The following is a 24,318-nucleotide window of genomic DNA, read 5'->3' on the forward strand; positions in this document are numbered from 1 at the left end:
TCACCTTCCAACCCAGCTTTCACCTTCCAACCCAGAGTCCATACTGTGGGTACTAAATACCTTCATAATAAAAAATGAGAGTGGCATCAGAACTGCACTGAGATGCCAGAGGCAATGATCTTTAAATTCGAGGCACTTGGAACTTACCATGATTAAATGACTTCAACACCCAGAGAGTTTGCAAGATGGTTACACAAACAGCAACAGTTGTTGTAAGAACGACACCTTGTATTTATGCTACATCTTTTCACCAAAGGCTGCAGAGCATCTGACTTGTCATTGTCTCACTAGTGTTCCCCCCTACGGTTCAGGAAGCCAAGGCGCAGGAAGGCTAGGACACTTGCTGTGGACCCGGGCCAGCGTTTCCTAGCTGTGGGCCAGAGGTTGTGTCTGGCAGATGCCGTTGCTTCTCTGTTAGGTGGCGAAGGTTGACCCAGAGAGCCTAAGCGCTATCAGCTGATGGCTTCCCATATAAACCTGGTAGAGAAGCCAGAGAAGAATTTACTAGACCTATTTTGAGTTCTTTGGGAGGATTTGGCGATTAGCAATATCCTGATCCCTGCGATGGGAATGGAACTCTCTGACAAGAAGGCAATGGGAGAAGGTCACTGGAAACTCACCCCTGGGCTTCCTGCTTTGAGGACAGGCCCAGGGCATTGTCCAGGAGGCCACTGGAACCGTGATGGTGATACCAGAAGTCAGTACCATGCATGCTGCTTTCTAAGTCTTTTTTAAAAAAATTATTTAGCAGCATGAATGGTTTTTCTTTTTCAATTTTATTAATTTTTATTTTTTGTCTGTGTTGGGTCTTCATTGTTGTGCATGGGCTTTCTCTAGTTGCTGTGAGCAGGGGCTACTCTTTGTTGCAGGGTGCGGGCTTATCATTGCAGTGGCTTTTCTTTTTGCAGAGCACAGGCTGTAGGCGCACGGGCTTCAATAGCTGTGGCACGTGGGCTCAGTAGTTGTGGCTCGTGGGCTCTAGAGCGCAGGCTTAGTAGTTGTGGCGCACAGGCTTAGTTGCTCTGTGGCATGTGGGATCTTCCCGGACCAGGGCTCATGTCCCCTGCATTGGCAGGCGGATTCTTAACTACTGCGCCACGAGGGAAGTCCCACTTTCTAAGTCTTTTCATAGCTCGTGTGATTGTCACACTATTACCGCAAGGATAGGTGGATGCTGTTGTCCTGTATAACTTGGTGCCCACCCACCTTTCTAGCTTCATCTTAGGCCAGTCTCTTCCTGAGCCACTGAGCTCTGGTCACATTGGCCTCTTCATGCTCTCTGGACAAGCCATATTCCCCTCCCTGCTTCAGGGAGTTTGCTCATGCTGTTGTCTTTGAGTAGAATACTTTCCCTCCTCTCCTCCCTTTGGTCCCTGTTCCCAAGGTTAGTCTCTGTCCATCCTTTACATCTAAACTTCCTTAGTTCACTTCCACAGGTAAGCCTTACCTGACCTCAGATTAGGAAAGGTCCCTTCTAACAACCTCTCATAGCACCTTGAACTTGCCTGTCACTGTTTTCATAGCAGTTGTAATTATATTGTTATGTATGTTGATTGAATCTGTCCTTCCTTCATTAGACTGTAGAGTCCACTTGGGGCCAGGACTGTAGCCATTTTTTGGCTTATCTAGCACAGTACCTGCCATGTAGTCAACCTTAGACAAATGTTTGTTGATTGAATGAATGAGTTCCTATTTTATAATTGGGGAAACTGAGGCACAAAGCGATGATGACTCACCCAAGGTCACACAGTGAGCTTATAAAGAAGCCCCCAGGGCTCCTGACATGGAATCCGTGGGCTCCCCTTCCCCTTATCCCACTTCTACTCTGGGGGGCTGGGTCCTCTGCCACAGTCTCTCATCCCTCCCTTAAACCTAGAGATACGCACCTTACCTCCCCTTTCCTCCCCTACGCCAAAGCAAGTGAGGTGCTCAGGTCCTATAGGAAGTACTGCAATATGCCGTGGAATTCTCAGACACAAGGGCTGAGAGAGAAATGGGAAACTCTGAGCTGATGAACCTGACCTTGCTTTGGTCATGGATTCTGCTATCTGATCTTGAGCAGTCAAAACTATTTTCAGCCTCAGTTTATTTACCTGTAAAATGGAAATTGGATTCTCTGCTGCAATGTGACTCATGGGGCTGTTGGAGAGAGAGAATTAAAGTTATGATCTTTAAGCTCCATTACAAGTAATGTGCTGTAACGAAAATCCATTACTCTTAAAAAAATAACAATGGAAGATTATGAATAACACATTCATGTCAAATTCTGTTCAGATGGACAGGAAGTTACTTGCTTTCATCAAACAGGGCAAGATTCCAGAATGCCAGGGAAAGGAGAAACATATTTTCATATATTTGAGGTGGCCCTTTAGGAACAAAAGGAAAATTACATGAAAGTAAGTTTTGACCAGACATCTTGGGCCCACATAGAAGGGTACCCCTACCAGAGTATTCTCTTTTTAGAAAACATTTCTTGGGCAAAAAGAGTTGAAAAAGTCGGTGTTCTAGGAGGAGTTGGCTGGACGGGTCCCAGGAGAGAGAGTTGGTACCGCCAAGAGCTCCAGTTCCTGGCCAGCATTTTGGAGGCCTAGCTTCCCAAGCCATGGAAGCATCTTCACTGTGTTAAAAAAAACACACCAAAACAGAACACCCTCCGAATTACCCTCTGATGGTTTTCTCCTTTGCATTTTATTTCTCAACGCTTCTATTTTCTTGTCATTTCAGAGGGTTTTGGAAAATGATGAAAATGTAGAAGAAGGAAATGAAGAAGAGGATTTAGAAGAAGATATTCCCAAGCGGAAGAATCGGACCAGAGGACGGGTAAGCCGTGAAGGGAAGAAAGAGATCAGGGAGGCCGGGGCCTGGCAAACAACTGGTCCCTAGATTCAAAATCCCACTGCAGCTAGATAGAGGGTGTATCCATGGTCTTCCTTGCAGGACACCCAGAGAGGAAACCTCCAGAAGAATTCTGGTTCTCAGGTGATAGCCTGCAAGAGTTTAGAGCTGGCAAGAGGGAGAGAAGAGGCAGACGGTGCCCCGAGGGGATGGTGAGGGTCTGGGGAAGGTGGAGGTTGAGGTGTGGGTGAAGGTGGAGGATGAGGGGAATGTGACCGCTGTCCCCATTCCTCAGTCATAGAATAAGGCGGAAAGTGTCCTGTCCCTGGGGCTGCCCCAGAATGACAGGGTCAGGACACCTGCTTTGGGGTACGTTTCACTAGGCAGAGAGTGGGAGCAAACTGGGAAAGCATGGGGGCCGCAGCTGATGGTTCCCAAGCCAGTGTGGCGGGGGCTTTGGAGGCGTGTGGGCCTGGAATGTGACAAGAAAAGGCCAGAAGCCTGGGGAATGGCCGAGGGGAAATCCGTGGTGGAAGGAATAAAAATATGAGGGTGACTCTTAAGGGGAGGGAGCGAAACCTGAGCGGTGCTCTCTGGCATTCGGGGTGGTCCTCCAGAGTCCTCATGTTCAAGCCCAGAGGGGTTTTCTGGGATTACCTTCAGGGCTCTGCAGGAGTATCTGACAATAGCCAGATGCAGCGGGACCTGCGGGGATGAACTGCTGCTTCCCATCTGGAGAATTAACTCTCTGAGGCCTGTCTGGCTCCTTCAGGCTCTAGGCGGGATGCTTACCCCTCCTGTGGATTAGGGGCTAGTCCTGGATGCCCTCTGAGCTTGGGTCCAGTGAGAATTATGGCAAGCCTCTCTTCCCGTGGTTCTTGCGTCTGAGTACACATCAGAAACACCACAAGAGCCTATCGAAATGCAAATTTGCAGGACCCACTCCCGGGAGTTCTGATTTAGGAAGTCTGGGGTAGGGCCTGGAGAGCTGTATTATAAGCAAGTTCCTAGGTGACTGGTGCAAGGGGCCTAGCAGTGCCCATGCTGAGCTGAGATGCTCCGACTTGGACAGGAGCTGGAATTTCTCAGTCCGGACAGGGTGGTCCTCTGATGCTGCACACCTTATAGAGTCACAACTCAGCTTCAGCCACGATCAATGTTTTGACACTCTTGTTTAATCTTTTCTTTACTCTCACTTTTGGTTGGTTTGTATGTTTGTGGGGTTTGTGTGTGTGTGCGGAATATTTGAATGCAAGCCCCTAGACATTTTTTCATTTAACCCGTACATACCTCAATGTATATCTCTAACAGGTATCATTATCATACCCAATAAAAATAACGATTCTAACATCTACTATCCAGTCCCTGATCCTTTCCCCCTGATTTTCTCAAAAATGCCTTTTTATAGTTGGTTTGTTTGAAACTTAGGTCTCTTGTATTCTATAACATTCTTCTTCCTTGCTACTCCCTACCACATACATATTTTTTTTTCTCCATGCCATTTATTTGTTGAAGAACTTGCTGGTTGGTCTTGTGGAATTTCTCATATTCTAGATGTGGCAGACTGGTGGTGTTTAACGTGTCCCTCAGTCCTCTTTATCTCCTGAAAACTGGTGGTCTGATGAGAGACTGATTAGATTCGGGATAGTTGTGCGTGTGTGTAAGTATTTTTTGGTCAGGCTAGACTCTCTCTTAGGTGTGAGGTGTGCTTCTTATTGCTTCACATCTGGAGGTGTATGCTGTCCACTCGTTCTGCTTTCAGTGGTGGTAAAAATGATCAGTGGATTTGGGTGTTGTCAGCCAGATCTCTCCTTAGAAAGTGCCCCATCACCTTTTCACCTAATCATCTTAGTGGCCCCTGATGAACTTGCCTGGACCCATGCCTTCTTGGGAGGTTACAAAATAATGGATATCTTACTCCATTCTAAAGGAGGCTTTAGAATGTGGAGTTCCTGGGCCTTTTGTGAACTCCAGTTGCTGTGTACCTCCAGGCCTGCTTCCAACCGTTGTCTCAGCCCAAACCAAACTTACTCGAGTAGGTGATGGAGAATGGTCGTCTTTACATCTTCTCCACTCCCAACTGAAATCTAGGCGTTGAACTTGTAGTTGGCAAATACGAATTGGGTGTCTTCTCTGTAAGAACACCGGCAGAAGCAGCAGCAACAGCCATTTGTACTTACTGTATACTTCCTATACATCAGGCAGTGTGATGAGCTCTTCACAATAAGAGCTACGTTACTGGACTACACCACAGTGCATCATAAACACAACAGGTCGATAGCGATATCATAAACACGATATCGATAGTGACGATAGGTCCTTTATACTGCATTCTCTATTTCTGCACTGTTCTTTACAGCAGCCACTGGCCACATGTGGGTGGCTACCAAGCACTTGACATGTTGCTAATTCAAATTGAAATGTGGTGTAGGTGTAAAATATTCACCATATTTCAAAGATATAGTAGGAAAAGAACGGTGAACACTTCATTAATATTTTTATACTGATGACATATTGAAATGGTAATACTTTGGATAGATTGGATTAAATAAAATGTATTACTAAAATTAATTGCATCTGTTTCTGTTTTTACTCTTTTTTAAAAACGTGGCTACTGGAAAATTTAAAATGACACGTGACCCCCATTATATTTCTCTTGGACAGCACTGCTTCTTTCATTCCCATACGTGGGTATTATTACTCCTAGAGAGGTTAAGGAACTTGTTCAAGGACATCCAACCTAGTAAGGAAGAAGCTAGGACTTGAACACAGGTCTGTGCTTTTTCTACTGGGTCACATGTGGCCCAGTGCCCAGCATGTGACCACTGACTATTTTGTTGAATGAATGATTGAATGATGGAAAAAGAACAGAAAGCCATATTTCAGATTTATGGGAGTTGAGCAAAGGCCTGAACACAGCGAGGGGGCTGGATGGGGCCTAGACTAGCTCTGGGCCCACCCGAGTCTGGCTAAGGGGCAGTCAAATGGCTCTCCTTTGTGCAGTGACATTGTAGACATCCATGGTGGGAGGCGTGGGAGGACCTGGAAAGTGCAGGTGAGCCTACCTGTGCTGGAATAAGGTATGGAGCTGCTTAACCCACAGGCTCAAGGAAGCTACCCTTTAAGGTGTATTCAAGCTGCCACTGGCTCCTGGAGGACAGTCACTCCGTTTCTGTTGTCAGGACTGAGGTCTGAGGCTGAGGCTGTACATCTCAGTATGCGGTCCTTAGGCCGCAGCATCAGTGTCACCTGGGAGCTTGTTAGAAATGCAGATCCCCCCCAGACTCCACCCTAGGTGGGCTGAATTAGAGTCTGCAGTTTAACAGGACTCCCAGGTGCTCTGTGTGCTCATTGAGGAAGTCAGGGCTAAGGTAGTGATGACAAGAACAGTCTCTGCTTTGTTTGAACCGTGAGTTCAAATCCCAGCTCTACCACTTACTAGACTTTGGGTGGTTCAGGTAACCTCTGTGACCCTGACCAAATTGAATAAGTAGGCTGGGTCTCAGTTTCCTCATCATTAAAATTGGGGTAATAGTACACAGCCAATTTTGAGTGCTTAATAAAGGCTAGATATTATTAGGAGGGTGCAAGCAAAGGGAACAAATCTCAGAACCTTGACAATGGAGATTCCCTGAGGGGTGAGAGGAACTGAGGCCCAACAATGAATAATTGTATCTGTGGTCACTTTAGCCCAACAAATCAAAGCTCTTTAAAGTTCATGGAATTCCTGTGAGTCATCCATGTGAGTATTACCAATCAGTAAGTGTTTATGATGCACTGTGGTGTAGTCCAGTACTTTCAAACTTTAATGTGCATACAAAGCACCTGGTGATCTTGTTCAACTGCAAATTCTGATGCAGTAGGTTTGGTGGGTGGGGACTGAGATCTTGCTTGGTTAACAAGATCCCAGGAGATGGCAGTGCTGCTGGTCTGAGCACCTCACTTTAGATGGCAAGAGTGTAGAGCAGTGGTTCTCAATTTTTTTTGGTCTCAGGGATTCTTTACTTACAAATTACTGAGAGCCCCAAAAGCTATTGTTCTGGTGGGTTATAACTAGTGATACTTCCCATATTAGAAATCAAAACAGGAAAAATGTTAAATTTAAGAATACACGTGCACACAGAGTGATGACATCATTGTGTCGTGTAGCCGCTAGAAAACTCCACTGTGCACTTGTGAGAGTGAAAACTTTCAAATGACATTTTAGTACTATTACAAAAATAGTTTTGACACTGGAGACTCCCTGAAAAGGTCTCAGGGACCTCCAAGGATCCCTTGACCACTATTTGAGAACAACAGATATAGAGCTACTAGCTCTCTGCTCGGGACTGAGCCTGTCCGAGTTGAGAGTCTTCTAGTTGTAGGAAACTCAATTTAAGCTTAAGCAAAAGTGGGAAGTATTTGAAAAGCTGCTGAGCCATTGTCCCATATTTGAGCAATTTTTGAAGATTCAGGAAGGACAAGAAGGTGGCGGGGATTTAGGATTGGGAAAGAGTAAGGAACCCAGGCAGCTCTGGCCTCTACTTCTCCTTCCTTTATTCTTCTCTTGCAGGATTGCCTCTCCTGCTTCTCTGTGCACGTGGCCCCATAGTTCCTGAATTTATGGGTCCCCCAAGTGACCTGTACTAACTAGAGTCACTGTTTCCCAATTCTGAGTACCTTGGGGGTAGAATCTGGTTGGCCCAGCTTGGGTCACATGTCTATTCCTGAGCCAGCCAATCAACGGCGGCCAGTAGGGCAGGGCTGTGTGGTGCAGTCATGGCAGCCATGGCCCACCAGTGTGTGAATGGGGAGGTGGAATGGGGAGGAGTGGAGTCGGGTGAGTAGTTCTCAGAGAGGGAGGATGGTTTCTTTTGGACATCAGCTTCAAAGTTTTCTGTAACAGATTCTGGAAACCTGGGCCTCCGCCTTCTAGTGGCTCTGTGACTGTGGGCAAATCATGAACCCTCTCAGAACCTGTTTCATCAAGTGCCAAATGGGAATAATATTACTTGGTTAAACTCAGATGGTGTTGTAGGAATTAACTGAGCTAATATATGTGAAAGAGCTTTGGATGCCGTGTGCCCAGCGTAGTGCTAAATGTCACGGGTTCATAATAAAGTACGAAGTGCCATCTTTGCCCTCGAGGACCTTGGAATTAAATTGAGGAGAAAATGCTAATAGTCATGATACAATCAGAAAGCAGCAGGCTTCTGACCGTGCACTTATCAAATGCAATAACAGTTCAGAGGAAAGAGCAATCAACTGGGCAAGGAGGGGAAATAATTTATTGAGTACTTCCTGTAGACCTAGTTCTGTCCCCTGTGGTTTCACACCCCCTTATTAGCACTACAACTCTGCAATAAAGATGTTGCTATGCCCATTTTACAGCTGAGAAAACTAATGCTTAGAGAAGTAACTTGTCTGAAAACACATGCTAGTGTTTAAACCTATGTCTGTCTGACTTTAAAGCTGATGCTTTACTCCTCAGTGTGGCAAGAGGAAGATTCTTGGAGGTGTGGCATGTTAGCAAGGCTAAAGCATGGAGCAGATGTGGATGGGCAGAGTAGAGGCTGATCCGTGACCGGGATCAATCAAAACAAAGACTTGGACGTAGCATCAGCATGAGGTGATCCTGGTAGGACTGGCACTAGGTCGTCAGTGGATATGTCAGTGGGCTTTGGATGGCAGTGAACGAATGGATGACCACGGGCTCCCGTCCTTCACTCCTTTTGTCTAATTGGTCTGAGACTCATGCAGGATGGATCGGGTAGGGCAACGCAGAGGTAGAACCCCAGCTGGCGGGTTCTTTGAGCAGTTCAGGGGTTAATTGATGAGCTCCTGGATTAAGATGTGGAATAGAAGGGAAATGCAAAGCCTAAGATGGCTTTTGAAGGAAGACACAATAGCACTTGGATACAGAGAATGAAGAAGAAGAACCAAAGATGATTAACTCACTGACCAGCCGACTGGTGGATCGATTCATTTATGCAGCAAACATTTATTAAGTGCTGCTTGGGTGACTGGCCCTGTGCCAGGTTCCAAGTATAATGGTCACCCAAATAGACGTTTTCCACCCTTATGTGGGGGAGATGGAAAACCAACAAGTACACCAACACACATATAATGTCAGACAATGCTATGTGCTATGACATGAAGCAGGGTAGGGGTAAGAGACCGATGGAGGGGATGAGTGAACATGCATTGGTCAGGAGGGCTTCTCTGAGGAGGTGACATTTGAGCAAGACAAGTAGGATTCCGAGTTTCCAAGCTTGAAACATTCCAGGAGACTAGAAGTGTGCTCCAACCACAGGAGGCGTCCCTTGCCTGTCCCCTCAATGCCCTATAGCCACAATCCCCATTTTGCAGTTGGGGAAACTGAGGTGCAGGGAGAAAGCGGGAGCAGCAGCCACCCTGCCAGCAGCCCTGCAGAGCGCAATTAAACCCTGGCTCTCAGCAGGGCCCCCGCTTCCTGCTGGCTGCTCCCAGCTCCAGCTCTCCTCCTCTTCTCCTGGGTGGTATTTTTAGTCTCCCAGAACCTCCTCCCTGAGTCTGCTGTTGCCTCTGTCATTCTGCTTGACTTGCTTTCACCTGCTCCCAGGCGCCTGTGACAGGGCTGCGGGCGGCACACGTCAAGCTGTCCCCGGCTTCTCCAAGGGGGGCTGGGGGGGGGGGCGCGGGCAGCTGAGGGTGACCACCCTCAACGTGGGCAGGCGGGGAGGCCTGTCAGTGCCTCGGGGTGACTGCCAGTGCCGCCCAGCTCCCTCTTGGGGTCAACTCTGAGTAATGAGGGCGAGGGGAGGGGACTGCGGGCTGGTGCGTGTGCAGGGGTGGGGGGCGGGGAGGCTAGGAGGGGAAGTGCCCTGGAGGGGAGGGAAGGAGGGAGGTGGAACTTTGTAATTTGTTTTGGAAAGAGACAGCCGAGGAGGTGGTGGCCTTGGTAGCTTGGCAGGTGGTGTTGATTGTGAAGGGTGTGTGTTTTGGGGAGAGTGTGAGCCCCATAGGGCTGGGGTACAGGCCTTTCCACTGTGACATCCCCAGGGAAACTGTGTGTGTGTGTGTGTGTGTGTGTGTGTGTGTGTGTGTGTGTGTGTGTGTGTGTGTATGTGTGTGTGTGTGTGTGTGTGTGAGCAACTCAAGGCCTTTTGACCATGAAGTCCCCTCGGGGGTCACTTTTCCAGACCAGGCCCCTGGGACTGCCCCATTTTCCCTGCACACCAGGTGTTGCCATGTTTTATTTCTCATCTGCTGCACCTTCTTCTCTGTCCCCAAAGACCCCAGCAGGCCCTTTCCTTGGTTGGGAGTTTACTGCTACTCATTACCAGAGAATGACCTGGAGGAGGCTAGGGTGCTACCCATGTGACCGGTGTGGGACTTACAAAGGTCTAAAAATAAACCTTGCCATGTTCTTGTAGCCACTGTCCTGGGGCTGCCCAGCCGCCAGCTCCCTCTCTGGCTGCTCTTGTCTATCCTTGGAGGTAGAGCCCATCCCACCCTCACCCCGGATGATGCTGGTGGAGATGCACACAGGGTGGGGGTCTCAAGAGTCCAGCCCCAGGAGAGTGTGAGGTGTCAAGGGCTCTTGCCACTGGCTGGAGCCCCGAGGCAGACCACACAGGGGGGCCTCAGCAGAAGCTTGCCCTATGGAGTAGGCTGAGCAGGGGGGAGGGGAGCTCACGCCCCGATGCTAGGCCTGGCTGCCTCTTTTTTTTTTTTAAAGCATTTTCTGGTCTGTCTCATCTTTTTAAAAAATTTATTTTATTTATTTTATTTTTGGCTGTGTTGGGTCTTTGTTGCTGCACGCAGGCTTTCTCTAGTTGCGGCGAGTGGGGGCTACTCTTCGTTGCGGTGCCTGGACTTCTCACTGCGGTGGCTTCTCTTGTTGCGGAGCATGGGCTCTAGGCATGCGGGCTCAGTAGTTGTGGCTCACGGGCTTAGCTGCTCCGAGGCACGTGGGATCTTCCCGGACCAGTGCTCGAACCGTGTCCCCCGCGTTGGCAGGTGGAATCTTAACCACTGCGCCACCAGGGAAGCCCTGGCTGCCTCTTGAGAGACTTGAGCTGGAGGGGAGTGTGAACACAGGAGTCTGGGGTGATAGCTGCATGTACGCTACTTGCTCTAATTCGCCCATTATCTGGGCAGCTGAGGGGAGCTGGGTTGGCACCCACATGTGGTTTCAGCGAAGCTGGCTAAGGAGTTGGAGGAAGAGATCCTAGGGGCAACAGTAGAGGATGGGAATTCTGACTGCTCAAGGCTTTGCAGTCAGACTGTCCTGAGTTTGCCTCCTGGCTCTGCACTTAGTGAGCAAGTGACCTTGGGGAAGCTACTAATCCCTCTGTTGCCTCAGTCTCCTAAATCTGCCAAATGGAGATAATAGTAACACCTGCTTCTCGGAGTTGTGAGGATTCAATGAAGTGATACGGCTGAGTAGCTGAGTGATTTGGGTAGGTTACCTAGCGTCTCTGGGCCTCAGTTTCCTGGCCTGTAAAGTGGGGTTGGTATATGAGAGACTACAAATGTAGTATAAAGTTGAATGAGGAGATATGGGCGAAGCGCTCAGGGCCTCACAGAAAACGTGCTCAGGAACCGTAGTGATTGTCAGCATAACAAGCATCCCAATATTCCCATGTCTCCCCAGGCCCGCGGCTCTACAGGTGGCAGAAGGAGGCACGACGCCGCCTCTCAGGAAGACCACGACAAACCTTACGTCTGTGATAGTGAGTATGGCAGACGCCGCCTTCCTGCCCCAGCCCCATGCTTCCTGTGCCGCCCCAGCCTCAGGCTCGCTGGCTTCTGCTCTCAGGCCTGCCTGCTGCTGCCTCACCGCAGTCACGCCCTGACCTCCCCTCGTTGCTGCTCCAGGCCCTGGTGTTGCTTGCAGGAAGGAGAAGCAAGCCCGGAGGCCTCCCCGCCCTGTGCTCCTCTCCCTGCAGCGCCCTCCTTCGTGGCTTTCCTCCGGCTCTCTCTCTTTCACTCTCTGTCTCCTTAAGGTTCATCCTCTATTTCTTTCTCTGTTTCAGAGAATTCAAACAAAAGCATAACTCAAAATCCTCCAACAAAGGTACTTGGCTCCTGTGGCTTTTCATTTGTTTCCCTTTAACTTCCTTTCTCTTTCTCGCTCTCCTGTCCTAGGTGGGGCAGGTTATGAATCTTTCTCTGACCACGACTTAGTTTAATAAATGGCCCTCGATCCATCTCCAGCTTCTCTTGCTTGCTTCTGAAACATCTTTGGACAAGCGACTGCCTGGCTCCTGGGTTTAGGGTCTGCAGACAGAGATGGGGAGGGGCCAAGGGGCAGAGCAGCGGGGGCGGTGGCAGCGGGTGGACCTCCAGGGACCTGCAGCTTTCCGAGGAATTGCTGTCAGCTTGAGAGAGCTTTTGGCTTTCTCACCTATCAGAGCACTAGGGGGTGGATTTTTTTTTTTTTTTTGCGGTACGTGGGCCTCTCACTGTTGTGACCTATCCCGTTGCGGAGCACAGGCTCCGGACGCGCAGACTCAGCATCCATGGCTCACGGGCCCAGCCGCTCCGCGGCATGTGGGATCTTCCCGGACCGCGGCACGAGCCCGTGTCCCCTGCCTCGGCAGGCGGACTTTCAACCACTGCGCCACCAGGGAAGACCCGGGGGCGGGGGGTGGATTTAAAAGCCTTGCCTTAGGGACTTCCCTGGTGGTCCAGTGGTTAAGACTCCACGCTTCCACGGCAGGGGGCCTCGGTTCAATCCCGGGTCGGGGAACTAAGATCCCGCATGCCGTGTGGTGCAGCCAAAAAAAAAAAAAAAAAAAAAAATCCTTTCCCTAGTTATCTTCTCACCATATCGGGTGCCATCTGCTCGCTCCATGGCAAGGGCAGCCCTCGAAACCCCTCTCCCTGACCATCTTCCCTTCCCACCTTCTCCTCTCTGAGGAAGCAGAGCCCCGCCGTGGGCGAGAAGGGGCTGCAGTGAGGATGGCAGCGGGACCGCTGAGGCAGGGCCCCGGGCACAGTGGTTCCTCGGGCGTCCTGCCCGTCTTGCCAGTGTCTGCAGTCTCTGTGAAAGTGGGAGAGACCCAGGGGAAGATGGGGCACAGGGAGTACATCGGGGGTGGTGCCCTTTTCCTCCCTCTTCACTGGCCTCTTTTGATTTCAAAAAGTTGTTCTGTGCCCGGTGGGGTGACAGCTGGTTGGAGAACCTTTTGCTAGAAGAACTCAAACTCCATGACCCCCACTTGGCTGCTTAATACACCGTGCAGATGACATTCCTGAGACGACTCCTGCAGGTAACATCTCCATCCCAAGCCGAGGCCGGTTCAGCATGAGGAGGGAGCAGGGCATGGGTCTGATGTCTCTCGGCAATACCAGGAGGTGCCTGCTTCCGCCTGGGTCTTGCTTCCTGGATGGGGTTCAGTTTTGTTCTGATGTATAAAAGCCCAAGCATGCTAGCCCTCGGAAGACTGATTCTGGGCTGGGAAGGGTCCTTCAGACCCCCAGGGGGCAGGCTTTCCAGCTGTGTCTGGCCAGAGCAGCCCAGCTATCAAGAAGGCCAAGAGCTGCTTTGGAACTGGGGCATTGCCACTGCATTCCTCTTTCAAAAAGCTGTATTTTCTTAGGTGATTTTCTGCTACCGCAGATAGTGGGATTACCTTTCACGCTCTCTCTCCAGCTTTCATTGGGTTCTCAGCCGGAAATAATCCCAGACACACCCATGCGCCCTTCTCCACCCTCCCCTCAGTTCCTGTCTTCCCTGCCTTTGCCTCCTTAGTATTATATCCACGCAGCACCCTTGTGGGTGTCCCTGTCTGGCCTGGCTCACCCCCTCGCCCCCGGGCTCCTGCGGCTTTGTTTAGGGCTCTCAGTGCCATGTGCTGTTTCCTGTTCCCCTCCCCACGGGCTCTGTGTCTCCTCCTGTTTACCCTGTGGAGCTTGGGAGGCCTGATTGCAGGCCTGGTGGCAGCTTTCTGGAAGTCTCAGGGGCTGATGTCTTGGCTCTGCCTGCACAGGCGCTGCCTGCTTTTTCCTCCCTCGGCGGGACAAGGTCCACCGTGGAACGCCCGTCTCTATCCTGGCTCTCTTAGGAAATTGTGTGGCAGCTCAGTGATTAATAGACTTTATTTTTATCTGGTGCCCTTCAGACATGTGATCCTTTGGGATACGAATGACCTTTGGAGAGGTCACAAGGCCCACCTCCCACCCCCACCCCCCAGCTGAGCAAGGAATGCTTTTAATAATCTCTAATGCATCCTAAGTAGAGAGGTGTCTCGTCAACTCCTTGAATGTCCCCAGGGATGGTGTTACCATAAGCTGCCCTTTCTTCCATGATTCCAACCGTGCTTTGAATGATTGTTTTTTCCTTAATAGGAGCTGAAATTTTTCTCTCCTACAGGCCCGCTTAGCTTTTGTGCATCTTTTCCCAACAAATAGGCACCTTCAGGATTTTGTCTATGCTGGAGGCCCTCATAACATCCCCTTGTATTCTTGGTTTACCTAGGGACGCATCCCATAATTTCTGCGATGGCCAGCTCAGAATTCTCTTCCAGGTTTAATTTAAGCTCAGCACTTTCATTGGAAGTAGCACCCAGGCCAAGTGGTTCAAAGAGTAACAGACACATTTCCTTGTTTATTTTACACGTCGGCTTTTAACACCGCCCACGTCTGTAGAGAATAGAAGTAATTGGCCACCCCATTGCACTGTGTACCATCTCAAACACTTCCCACCCGGTGCCTGTCCTGACCCCCGGGCCAATGCCTCCCCAGGTGTGTGCTCTTTTCTACTTCTACTTTTGATTATTCCTGCTTCCATAAATCACTCTGTATTTGGCCCTATTGAGTCTCCATAAAGAGATACAATAATATGTGACTTCAATATGCAAGATTCAATAAAGGCAAATTTAAAGACATTGCCCAGTAGTTAAATTTCATTCACCACAGATTCACAATCCCCGCCATTTTTGTATTGTCTATGGATTGATTTGCATAATCTCCACTCCATCTTTCAAGTTATTTATGAAAATATGAGGCCACCTTGGACCCCACCACCTCTTTCCGGGTTTCTGTGGAGTAGTTGTAGCTATTTTTCAGATGTGATTGTATTTAACCATTCCTGGTGTATATTCCTATATAGTTGTCCTGCTCTGTTCTCGGTCCAAGCTTCCCTTTCAAGGTGGGTGGTTGAAATATTATCTTAGCTGCTAACTTCAGGTGATAGATAGTTTGCTTGTTACCTTTCACTCAGCCCTTGAATTTATTCCATCTCAGAGAAATATTAAAATCATCTGAACATACTTTATTTTTTACCCAATCCATGGTGTGTGTGTAGATGCATACTTCATTTTCCAGCAAGTAACCAATCTCTATTAATTATCCTGAAAGTTTACCCAGCTTCAGGATTAAAGTTCTGTTTCTTCCCTTTCAACCTCTTGCCAAAGGGAAAGTGTTCATTCCCTACAGCAAAGCACCTACATGTGACTTTGTAGGAAAGGCTGTTGGTGCTGGTCAAAGTGTGGACCTGGACCACCTGTGCAGTGATAACCGAGATGTTTATTAAAATGTGGATTCTTGGGCCTCACACCAGAGCTCCTACGTCAGAATCACTGGGAGTAGGCCTAGGAGTCTGCATTTTTGAGAGCTTCTCAGGCGATAATTATGAATACTGATTTTTGAGAATGACTGGTCTACCGCATTCAAATTTGAAGACTTCTGGCCTCTGACTGATCAGCCATTTTATTATTCCCTGTTTTTTGCATCTGGAAGTTCTGGAATCTCCAGGAATTCTCCAGGCAGAGTGCCACCAGCTTGCATGGCTGTTTTAGTTGGTCTCTTTAGAATCTTTCCTTTCTTTCAACATTGATATAAAACTCAGTAGTCCGAAATAAAATTCAGCAACCCAGTACTTGACTGTAGTTTACTTAATGGCTTTAAATCCCAATAATGTAATTAACTCCCTTTTATAGGTGAGATGATAACTGGGGATAGACATATGAAAGAAATCCTTGGGTTTGGGCTACTGAGATATTTTGAAAATAATTTCAAGAGTTTGCCATTTCTCTTCCTAACTGTTCCCAGCTCTGGATTTTCTGTTAGCATCACTGGGGAAGACTCTTGATGAGAGACTCACTTTTCTATTTTCTTTGTTCAAGGAGCATCATAGGAAAGAAGATGGTGGTGATGGGGTGATGTTCAGGGAGAAGGAGAACATTTTGTCTCTAAGCTTCAGCCATTTAGGGAGGAACAAAGCACCCATTTGCCCTTCTGCGGGGCACAATGGAAGTGATTTGTGAAGTTTTTTTTTCCTTTCCCAATTTTTTCTTTAAAAAAAATTAAATTTAATTACATTGTAGAAAGAACACTTAACCTGAGACCTACCCTCTTAAATTTTTAAGTGCACAATATATGTTGTTCAGTAGGGGTACATTGTTGTACAGAAGACATCTAGAGGTTGCTCATCTTGCTCGATGGAAACTTTATGCTTGTTGGCTAGCAATTTCCTATCACTCCCTCCCCACCAGCCCTGGCAACCACCATTCCAGTCTTCGATGCTTTGAATTTGTCTACTTTAGAGACCATAGAGGTGGACTCACGCAGTATTTGTCTTTCTAGGACTGGCTTCTTTCACTTAGCATAATATTCTTGAGGTTCATCCGTGTGATTGCGTATTGAATAATGCAGTATTCCTTTTAAAGGATGACTAATATTCCGTTGTATGTGTATACCACATTTTCTTTATCCATTCATTCATTGATGGGCATTTAGATTGTTTCCACGTCTTGGCTAGTGGGAATAACGCTGCAATGAACATAGGAGTGTTAATATCTCTTTGAGATCTTGATTTCAACTCTTTTGGATAAATACCCAGATGTGGGATTGCTGGATCACATGGTAGTTCTATTCTTAATTCTTTGAGGAGCCTCCAAACTGCTCTCCATAGCGGCTGCATCATTTAGCATTCCCACCAGCAGCGCACGAGGGCTCCAACTTCCCCACATCCTTGCCAACACTTGTCTTTTGCTCCCAGCTTTTTCTGATTACGGTGATAACCCCTGCTAATGGGTACTTACGTGTGCAGAGCACTGTGCTAAGCATTTTATGTGCATTATTTCTGTAAATCCCCACACTAACCTTGAGAGGCAGGGACAATTGACCTCACTTTAGGGAGAAGAAACAGGCTCAGAGGGGTGAGGGGACTTGTCCAAGATCACACAGCCGGTTAATGCTAAAGCAGGGATATGAGTCCTCATTTCTCCAACTCCAGAGCTGATACACCCCAGCACATCTCTGCACAAACATCTGGCTACATGTGCCCTCCTCCAAACCAGTGTGGAGTTTGGCTGTCCTAAGAGCTGAGGAAAAACATGCTTTAACTGTGAATGAATGAGCGCTTGCTCATTATTTTTATTTTTTATTTATGAGGTGAAGCCCTGGCTACTGTTGATAGACGGCTTCCAGGTGTCAGGTTGGTAAGCTGGAGTCAGGCAGTAATTATAGCTGAAGTGGAATGGAATAGTTTACATAATTTTGAGCCTTTTAAATTTAAATCTATTAAAATCACTTTGCCTCCCACCCCTAACTGGGTCATTAGGGTAGCTTAGTGACAAAAGGCAAACAGACGTGATTGAAGCCCTCCTGGGAACTTGACTCACCTCTGAGTCATGTCAGGTATTCACACATCAGGAGTGATCCCTTTCAACTCAGCCTCCACATCAGCAAGAATTTTGTCCTCTACCACCCTCATCCCACAGACGTGTATGTTCGATCGTGTGGCCTGTGACTTCACAGTGTTTCCTCCCTTCTAGAAATCTGGTGGGGTGTAGCTCTGTCCAGTTGGGGCAGTGTCAGGACAGGGTCTGGGTTCCTCCCTGCTCTTCTGGGTGGTGTATACCCCAGGGAGAATGTATGGGGCAAGAAGCAGGGTCTGGGGGTGTCGTCTTGGTTCCACCCCTCAGTGGCTATGGCACTTCTCAATGATGGGGAACTCCTTCCTTGAGTCTCTAGAGCTCCTCAGTCAGCCGTCTCCCCCACGCCATGGGCTCCGTTCTTCTCAGCTTAACAATGAGGCTCTTTTCCTGAGAGATAGGATGCTGGGCCGTGGGATATCAGGAGACCACCCCGCGGGGCCGAGAGCAGCCTGGATTGGCGCATGGGGCAGGCACAGTTGCTCCCAAGGCGTTCTAGAAACTCCGCTTGACCTCAGCCTCCTTAAAATCACTCCGGTTTCCCCCATACCTGAGTGCCCAGGAAGAATCAGATGACTGCTGCAGTCTTATTAAAAAAAAATTTTGAGGGCATTAAGGTCCCCCATTCTCTAAGGCTCACGTGCTTTTCGCTTCAAGCTGCAGTGGTAAAAGCCAATAACGCAGCCTTCAGGCTGGCCGCCCTTGCCGCTGAAGGGAAGCCGGCCTCATCCCTCAGTTGTTGCCGCTATTATCTTGCAGGTTCTTGCGTGGGGTGCGGCGGGGGAGGGGTGGGAAAGGCTCCGTACCCCAGAAACTTGATTTGTGGAGCAGGGCCTGTGGCATGGGATTGATCCCTGGAGACTGAGTGCATTTGTTCCTGCAAAGCTGGGTCTGTTTAAATATTTAAATGTCCTCGCTTCATGGACACAGGTTGCAGGTTGCCGCAGCAGGGCTGGTAGGAGACAGGGCTGGGGAGAGGCTGAAATTTCTCATTCATGCCCTCATACCCTCTAGCTCTCTCAAGAACCTTGCCCATTGACCACCAAACCTAGGTTTGCCTTTTCTGGGCTGTAACTCACACCCTCTTTTATTTATTTATTTAATTGAAGTATAGTTAATTTACAGTATTGTGTTAGTTTCAGAGGTACAGCAAAGTGACTCAGTTATATATATATTGTTCTTTTTTCAACTGTTTTCCATTATACGTTATTACAAGATACTGAATATAGTTCCCTGTGCCATACAGTAAATCCTTGTTGTTTATCTATTTTATATGTGCTAGTATGTATCTGTTAATCCCATACTCCTAATTTATCCCTCCCCCCTTCCCTTTTGGTAATCGTAAGTTTGTTTTATACCTATGTGTACACCCTCTTGAATTACTTTCTTATCCAGTCAGAAACAGTATACGTTCATTGCAGAAAAATCAGAAATTACAGATAAGCATAAAGGGGAAAATAAAAATCACCCATAATCTTACTCTTCAGAGGTAATTTCCACTTTGTTTTGTTGTATCCTATTTTAGGGTTCTCGCTGTCCCTGTCTACTATACCCTCCCCCCAATAAATGATACATACCAGTTTAACCCATCCCCCCCACTCAACAACACATGAGGACCATCCTTCCATGTCAATAAGGACATTTTTATGACAATATTTTAAGGCTATATGGTGTTCCATGATATGGCCATGCCCCAGTTTGCTCAGCCATTGTTCCACTTGTTGGATGTTTAGACAGTTCAAAATTTGTTCACTATTAAAAACAATATTGCAGCTATATGTTTGCATAATGCTTTTATTTCCTAGAAGCAGAACTGTGAGGTCAAAGTGCCTGGTGCACAGCCTTTGATTTCTCTTATTTCAAGTCCTGGTGGGGGGTCAGGGAAGTGGGTTAGCAAGAGCTGCACAAAGAAGGTGCGCTGACTTTGGAGTGAGAAGCCTGAGGTCAGATTGTGGCCCTGCCACTTGTTAGCTTGTTATCCAGAATTTTTCGAGAAAATTGTCTTGCTGCTGGGAGTGTCCATTGTCCCGAGGTGTGGAGTGGGGATGTACACGGTTAGGAAAGCTACATGTGATAATATGTATTAAAATGTTTGCCCATGGTATGTGCTTAATGACTGTTTCTTCCACCTTTGCCTTTTCCTTATTTCCTTTGTCACCAATGTAGTTGGCAAGATAAGGCTGATATCCCAGGAGGAGATAACACAAGCAGTTTTCATTGAGTAGGCAGTGAGCACTGCAGGAATCCAGGGGAGGGAGTGGTCTGGGGCTGGGGACTGGTATGTCAGAGGGTGCTTCCCTAGGATGCCAAGCAGGTCCTCAGTGAGGGTGTATTGAATTGACGGACGTCTCCAGGGAAGGAGGGGTATGTGGGAATCAGCCGGAGGTAATAATAGTAATGGCAAAAGTTTGTTGATTTATAATATGGGCCTGGAATGTTAGGTTTCATCTATATTAATTCTTTAATCCTTGAAAAATACCAGGAGATAGATGGCATGATCATCTCCATCCTACAGGTAAGGATTCTGTGGAGAAAAGGGGTTAATTAACTTTCCTGAGGTCACCCAGTGAATAAGTGGCAGATCCAGGACTTGATCCGAGTTAGCAATCTCTCTCTCTCTCCCCTGCAGTCTCCCTATCCCCCCACCCGTCACTCATCTCTTCCTGGAATCTACCTTACCTTGTACATAACTCTGCATAGGCTAACTCTCACACAGTATGATAACAGTTTGTCTATTTGTCCATTCTTCAAGCTAGACTGTGAGCCTTCTGAGGGCAGAGACCGTGTCATATTCAGCTTGCATCCCAGACCCAGCACAGTGGCTGCTCCCAAAATGTTGAATGTGGGATGCACATACCAGGACAGAAGATAGACCAGCGTGGCTGAAGCAGAGTGTTTGGGTAGGGAGATTGAGGGGCACAGAGCTGGATAAGGATGCTGGGAACATGAGACTGAGCTGTTTAGAGTTTGGCCCGTATAGTCAATGGTGAATCATGAATGATCCTGGAGACGTCTCTGGAATGGTTAATCTTGAGGATTAGGTGTTCAGGGGAGAGAGCCTGAAGCCTGTGGCTAAGAGGAGCCTTTTCCAGTCAGGAAGGAGAAGACATGAAGTCTGGACAGTGGTGAGAGCAGGAACACAATGGATGGGGCAAACAAGCAAGACTTTATGAAAGAAAAATCCACAGAACCTGGCAGAGGACAGACAGGATGTGGGGTACAAGAGAGAGGGAGGTGGCAACAGTGACTCTTCAAGTCTTGAGCTAGAGTAATGGAGACATGAGGGAGGCTTAACTGGAATATTCTAGAGGAGGAGGAGGTAATTTGGGGAAGTGATGAAACTTTGACATATGGGTTTGTGGACATGGCAGGACATCCAGGCAGAAATGTCTAAAATATGCTAGTATACATTTGTTTCCCCAAAGTTCGTGAGGATCTTATACCGATGTCACAGGTGGATGGGGGCCTGCTTCAGGTAAGGGTCATTGAGACGCACTTGGTAGGTCAGGACTCACAGATCAAGGATCTGAAGGAGCGTTTATGTCAGATATTCACCCCGAGATCCCCAAAGAGAGCACACTGGCCAGATTCCCAAATGTTTGGAGGCTACTATACTTTATGATATTGCATCTGATTTTTTTGCCTTTCTCTGTTTACCTTCTCCAGAAATGTTGACAGTAATATTTATTATTTAAATTATTTTCCATGAAGATTAAAAAAAAATGATATGTGACTCTTTAAGTGAATTAAGGACATGCTAATGTATGATTTCACTAGAATAAGGAATCAAAGACACCATCTCTATAAGGGATGGTGGCCCGAAGAAGATGGCTCTTGAATCAGAAGCCCAGGATTTGAGTCTTTGCTACAACACTCCCTAGCCACGACCTAGGACAAATCACAAAAACCTCTCTGAGCCTCAGTTTCTTTTTCTGTCAAGTGAGGGCAATAAGATTGACCTTAGAGGGTTTTCAAGAGGGTGAAATGAGACCGTGTGTAAAAATAATTAGTTCACTGCCTGGTTCATAAATATGCTCAATAAATATTTTTTTTTCTACTAATTCAAGAAAGGGTATTTATTTCACACGTGAGTCCCCAGTGGTGTTTTGTGCTCTGGCTGCTGGCATTGTCAGAGATCAGGGACGCATTCTGAGAGTGAACTGAATGATCAGAAAGAGCTACTGTTTGTTGAACATTTGTTGCGTGCCAGGCAATGTGCTAAGTACTTTACAAGGATGGACTCATTCAGTTCTCACAATACCCACATGAGGTATAAAACTATTATTATCCCCATTTTACAGACAAGGAAACTGAGGTTTGGAGTAACTTGCCCAAGGTCACACAACCAATTAGCTGACGTAGGACAACTGACCCCAGAGTTCACCAGAATCATGTTACCCTGCTTCTCAACAGAGCAGGAAAGAGTTCTGCTAACACATTTAATGCTTTGGTTTTGGAAGTTTCTGCATTTCTCTGCAGGGGATCCAGAATCAGGTTATAGAGTATTTTGAAATGAAACCTTGTTGCCTATCTCCGTTCTTCCTGTTTTTTTTTTTTTTAAAAACATGTAGCCACATTCACATACAGTAAATTCCTACAATATGCAGAATGCCCTCCCTTGATGAAGACAGAGGACTTGTGGATCACAGGCATTTGATAGATCCTGGCTCTGGGCTCACTCCTAATATATGGGTCAGTGCCAGACCCTGAGGAATGTGGCTTTGAAAAATCAGGATATTACACCCCACCCCTACTCCAGCCCCTGTGTTTCTGTCCAGAAGAACTCAGCTTAAAATAAGCATCAAGGGTGGCCTGGAAGAAGACATGAAGCCACAGAAGGGCATCTGCCTACCTGGCTTGGTGGGGTGGGGAGAAGGGTGTAGGCAGCCCCTGGGTGGATTCTGTGGCTGGGAATCTACAGCATTTTTCTGTCACAGTTGAGGGAATAATTGCTTCAGGAGACACACAGTCCTCAGAGGACCCAGAGAAACAAAGCATTGTGCAGTGTTAGAATGGAAAGACTTAGAGATGGTCTGATGCAACTGCCATATGTTACAAATAGGGAAACCAAGTCCAGAAAGCTGTGGGATTTGTCTAAGGATGCACGGTGGGTTAGTATCAGAGCCAGGGCCAGACGCCAGGTCTGCAGAAGGCCACCCGCGCTGCTGGCCTCTGGCTCGGGAAGGGGTGGGGAGGGAAGCCCACCTGTGCTTGTCCAAGAGGAGCTTTTGGTGCCTAAATGTTGCAGGACCTGGGCCATCTGTGAAGCCACCACTTTTATCGCTTGAGCTTTGTGGAGCCATCACTGGCTCTTCTAGGCATTTAACATAGTCGTAGGGATAACACCCTACCCTGAGTACGCAGGTCTGAGCTAGTGGCCTTTTGCAGTGTTCTCTGGGTTTTGTCCCAAGCTCATTCACAGCAGGACTTTTCTCACTTGGGGCTTCCTCCCACCCGGGGGATTGGTGTAGACGGTCCTCCACCCGCCTTGATGGTTCTGCAGAGAGAAGACCGAGGGTTTTCAGGAAGGTGTGGAGGTCCCCAAACATCTGAACCGGTCTGGTAGGCTATGATTCTCTTGTCAAAATGGCCCTTGTTTGTATTTGTCTTGGCTCCAGCAGGACATAAGTTTCAACCTTAGATGGGCTGAATGGCAGAGAATTTGATGTCAGAGTGATTGTGGAGGTGTGGGCAGGATAAAGGTAGCAACAAGGGAGAGGGGGAGCCCTCCCCATCCTGAGTTCCAAGGAGCAGGGAGGACATTGGCTCCCAGGGGTAGCTGGATCTGGGAGGGAGGGTAGCCAGAGTGGGGTGGGCAGGGCACAGATCCCCACCTCCTCTCTTCTCACCCTCCATCCTCCTGCCAGTGCCTCCCGATGGCCAAACTCCACCGGAAGCAGAGGGCAAGAGGCCATCGAGGTCAGCTCCAGGCACTGGGAGGATGACTAGCACGTCTTTGATTCTGTGTGTTTCAAAGTCAGACAGACCTGAGTTCAAATTCCGACTCTGCCATTTAGTGAATTGTTTCAATGCCCCCCAGACTCAGTTTCCTTCTCTGTAAAATGGGATGATAATCCCTACCTCCTGAGCTGTTGTGAGATTCAGTGTGAGAATGTGTGCCTGCCTGATAGTCTGTAAGTATGATGCCTTGGAGGCATCAGCAGGTGACAGGCACTGCTGGGTCGATTTTACAGAAGAGGAAGTCAAGCTGCAGAGAAAGGGAAGTGGTGTCCTCAGGGCTGTGTGTAAGTGCCACAGGGCAGAGCTGGGAAAGAGATGTGGCCCGGTGACTCCCAAGGTCCAGGCTTTGTCTCTTGGACGCTCATCCTGTAATTGCTTTCAGTCGCTGCTTTCAGGCTCTCGGAAACCACTGGCTCAGATACCCACTGCGTGCTCCAAGTTGGGCTGATGAAAATGTGCCAGAGTCATTAAGTTATCAGTGGGGAAGGCAGCCGCTTCTCCCTGGCAGGAAGGATTCTGCTGTCTGCTGCAGCCGGCTTTGTTCACACAAACTGCCCCTGATTGTTCCTCCCTCCTCCCCCTTCTCCGCTTCCTCCCCCATCCTCATAAGGGGTGAGCGGTGTAGGGTTGGAGTGGGGTGGCAGAGGTGTGTTGTAAATATTCTGGGGTGGCACTAAAGGTATTCATAACTCCAGACAGGAGGTCCTGCCTGGCGAATGCAGCTCTGGATTGGGAAGTGGGCAAGCACTAATTCTGCAGCTTGACAGATGGATCTGCCCCAGGGGGAAGGAGAGAGGGGAAGGCAAGCTGGACCTTCCTCATTGTCACAGCCGTTCCTCTCCACGTGCGTGGCGCCTGGAACACACAATCCAGGTGCGTGCTGCCAAGGTGAAAA

The 24,318-nt window shown here is 48.1% G+C and overlaps 1 protein-coding gene across 7 annotated transcripts in view; it reads left to right on the top strand.

Annotated features, from left to right (window-relative positions):
* The window catches only part of DPF3 (double PHD fingers 3), a 257,874-nt gene that overhangs the window by 141,895 nt on the left and 91,661 nt on the right, over window positions 1-24,318 (top strand). For all 7 annotated transcript variants that reach the window (XR_013827307.1, XR_013827308.1, XR_013827309.1 and 4 more), the window contains exons 5-6: window positions 2,725-2,820; window positions 11,453-11,531. Coding sequence is in view for 3 of the 7 variants with exons in the window: in XM_079914741.1 (XP_079770867.1) it covers window positions 2,725-2,820; window positions 11,453-11,531 (175 nt within the window). In the remaining 4 variants the exon portion in view is untranslated. The remainder of the gene's footprint in view (window positions 1-2,724; window positions 2,821-11,452; window positions 11,532-24,318) is intronic.

The sequence above is a fragment of the Stenella coeruleoalba genome (assembly GCF_951394435.1).
Source record: "Stenella coeruleoalba genome assembly, chromosome: 2".
Classification (NCBI taxonomy): Eukaryota; Metazoa; Chordata; class Mammalia; order Artiodactyla; family Delphinidae; genus Stenella; species Stenella coeruleoalba.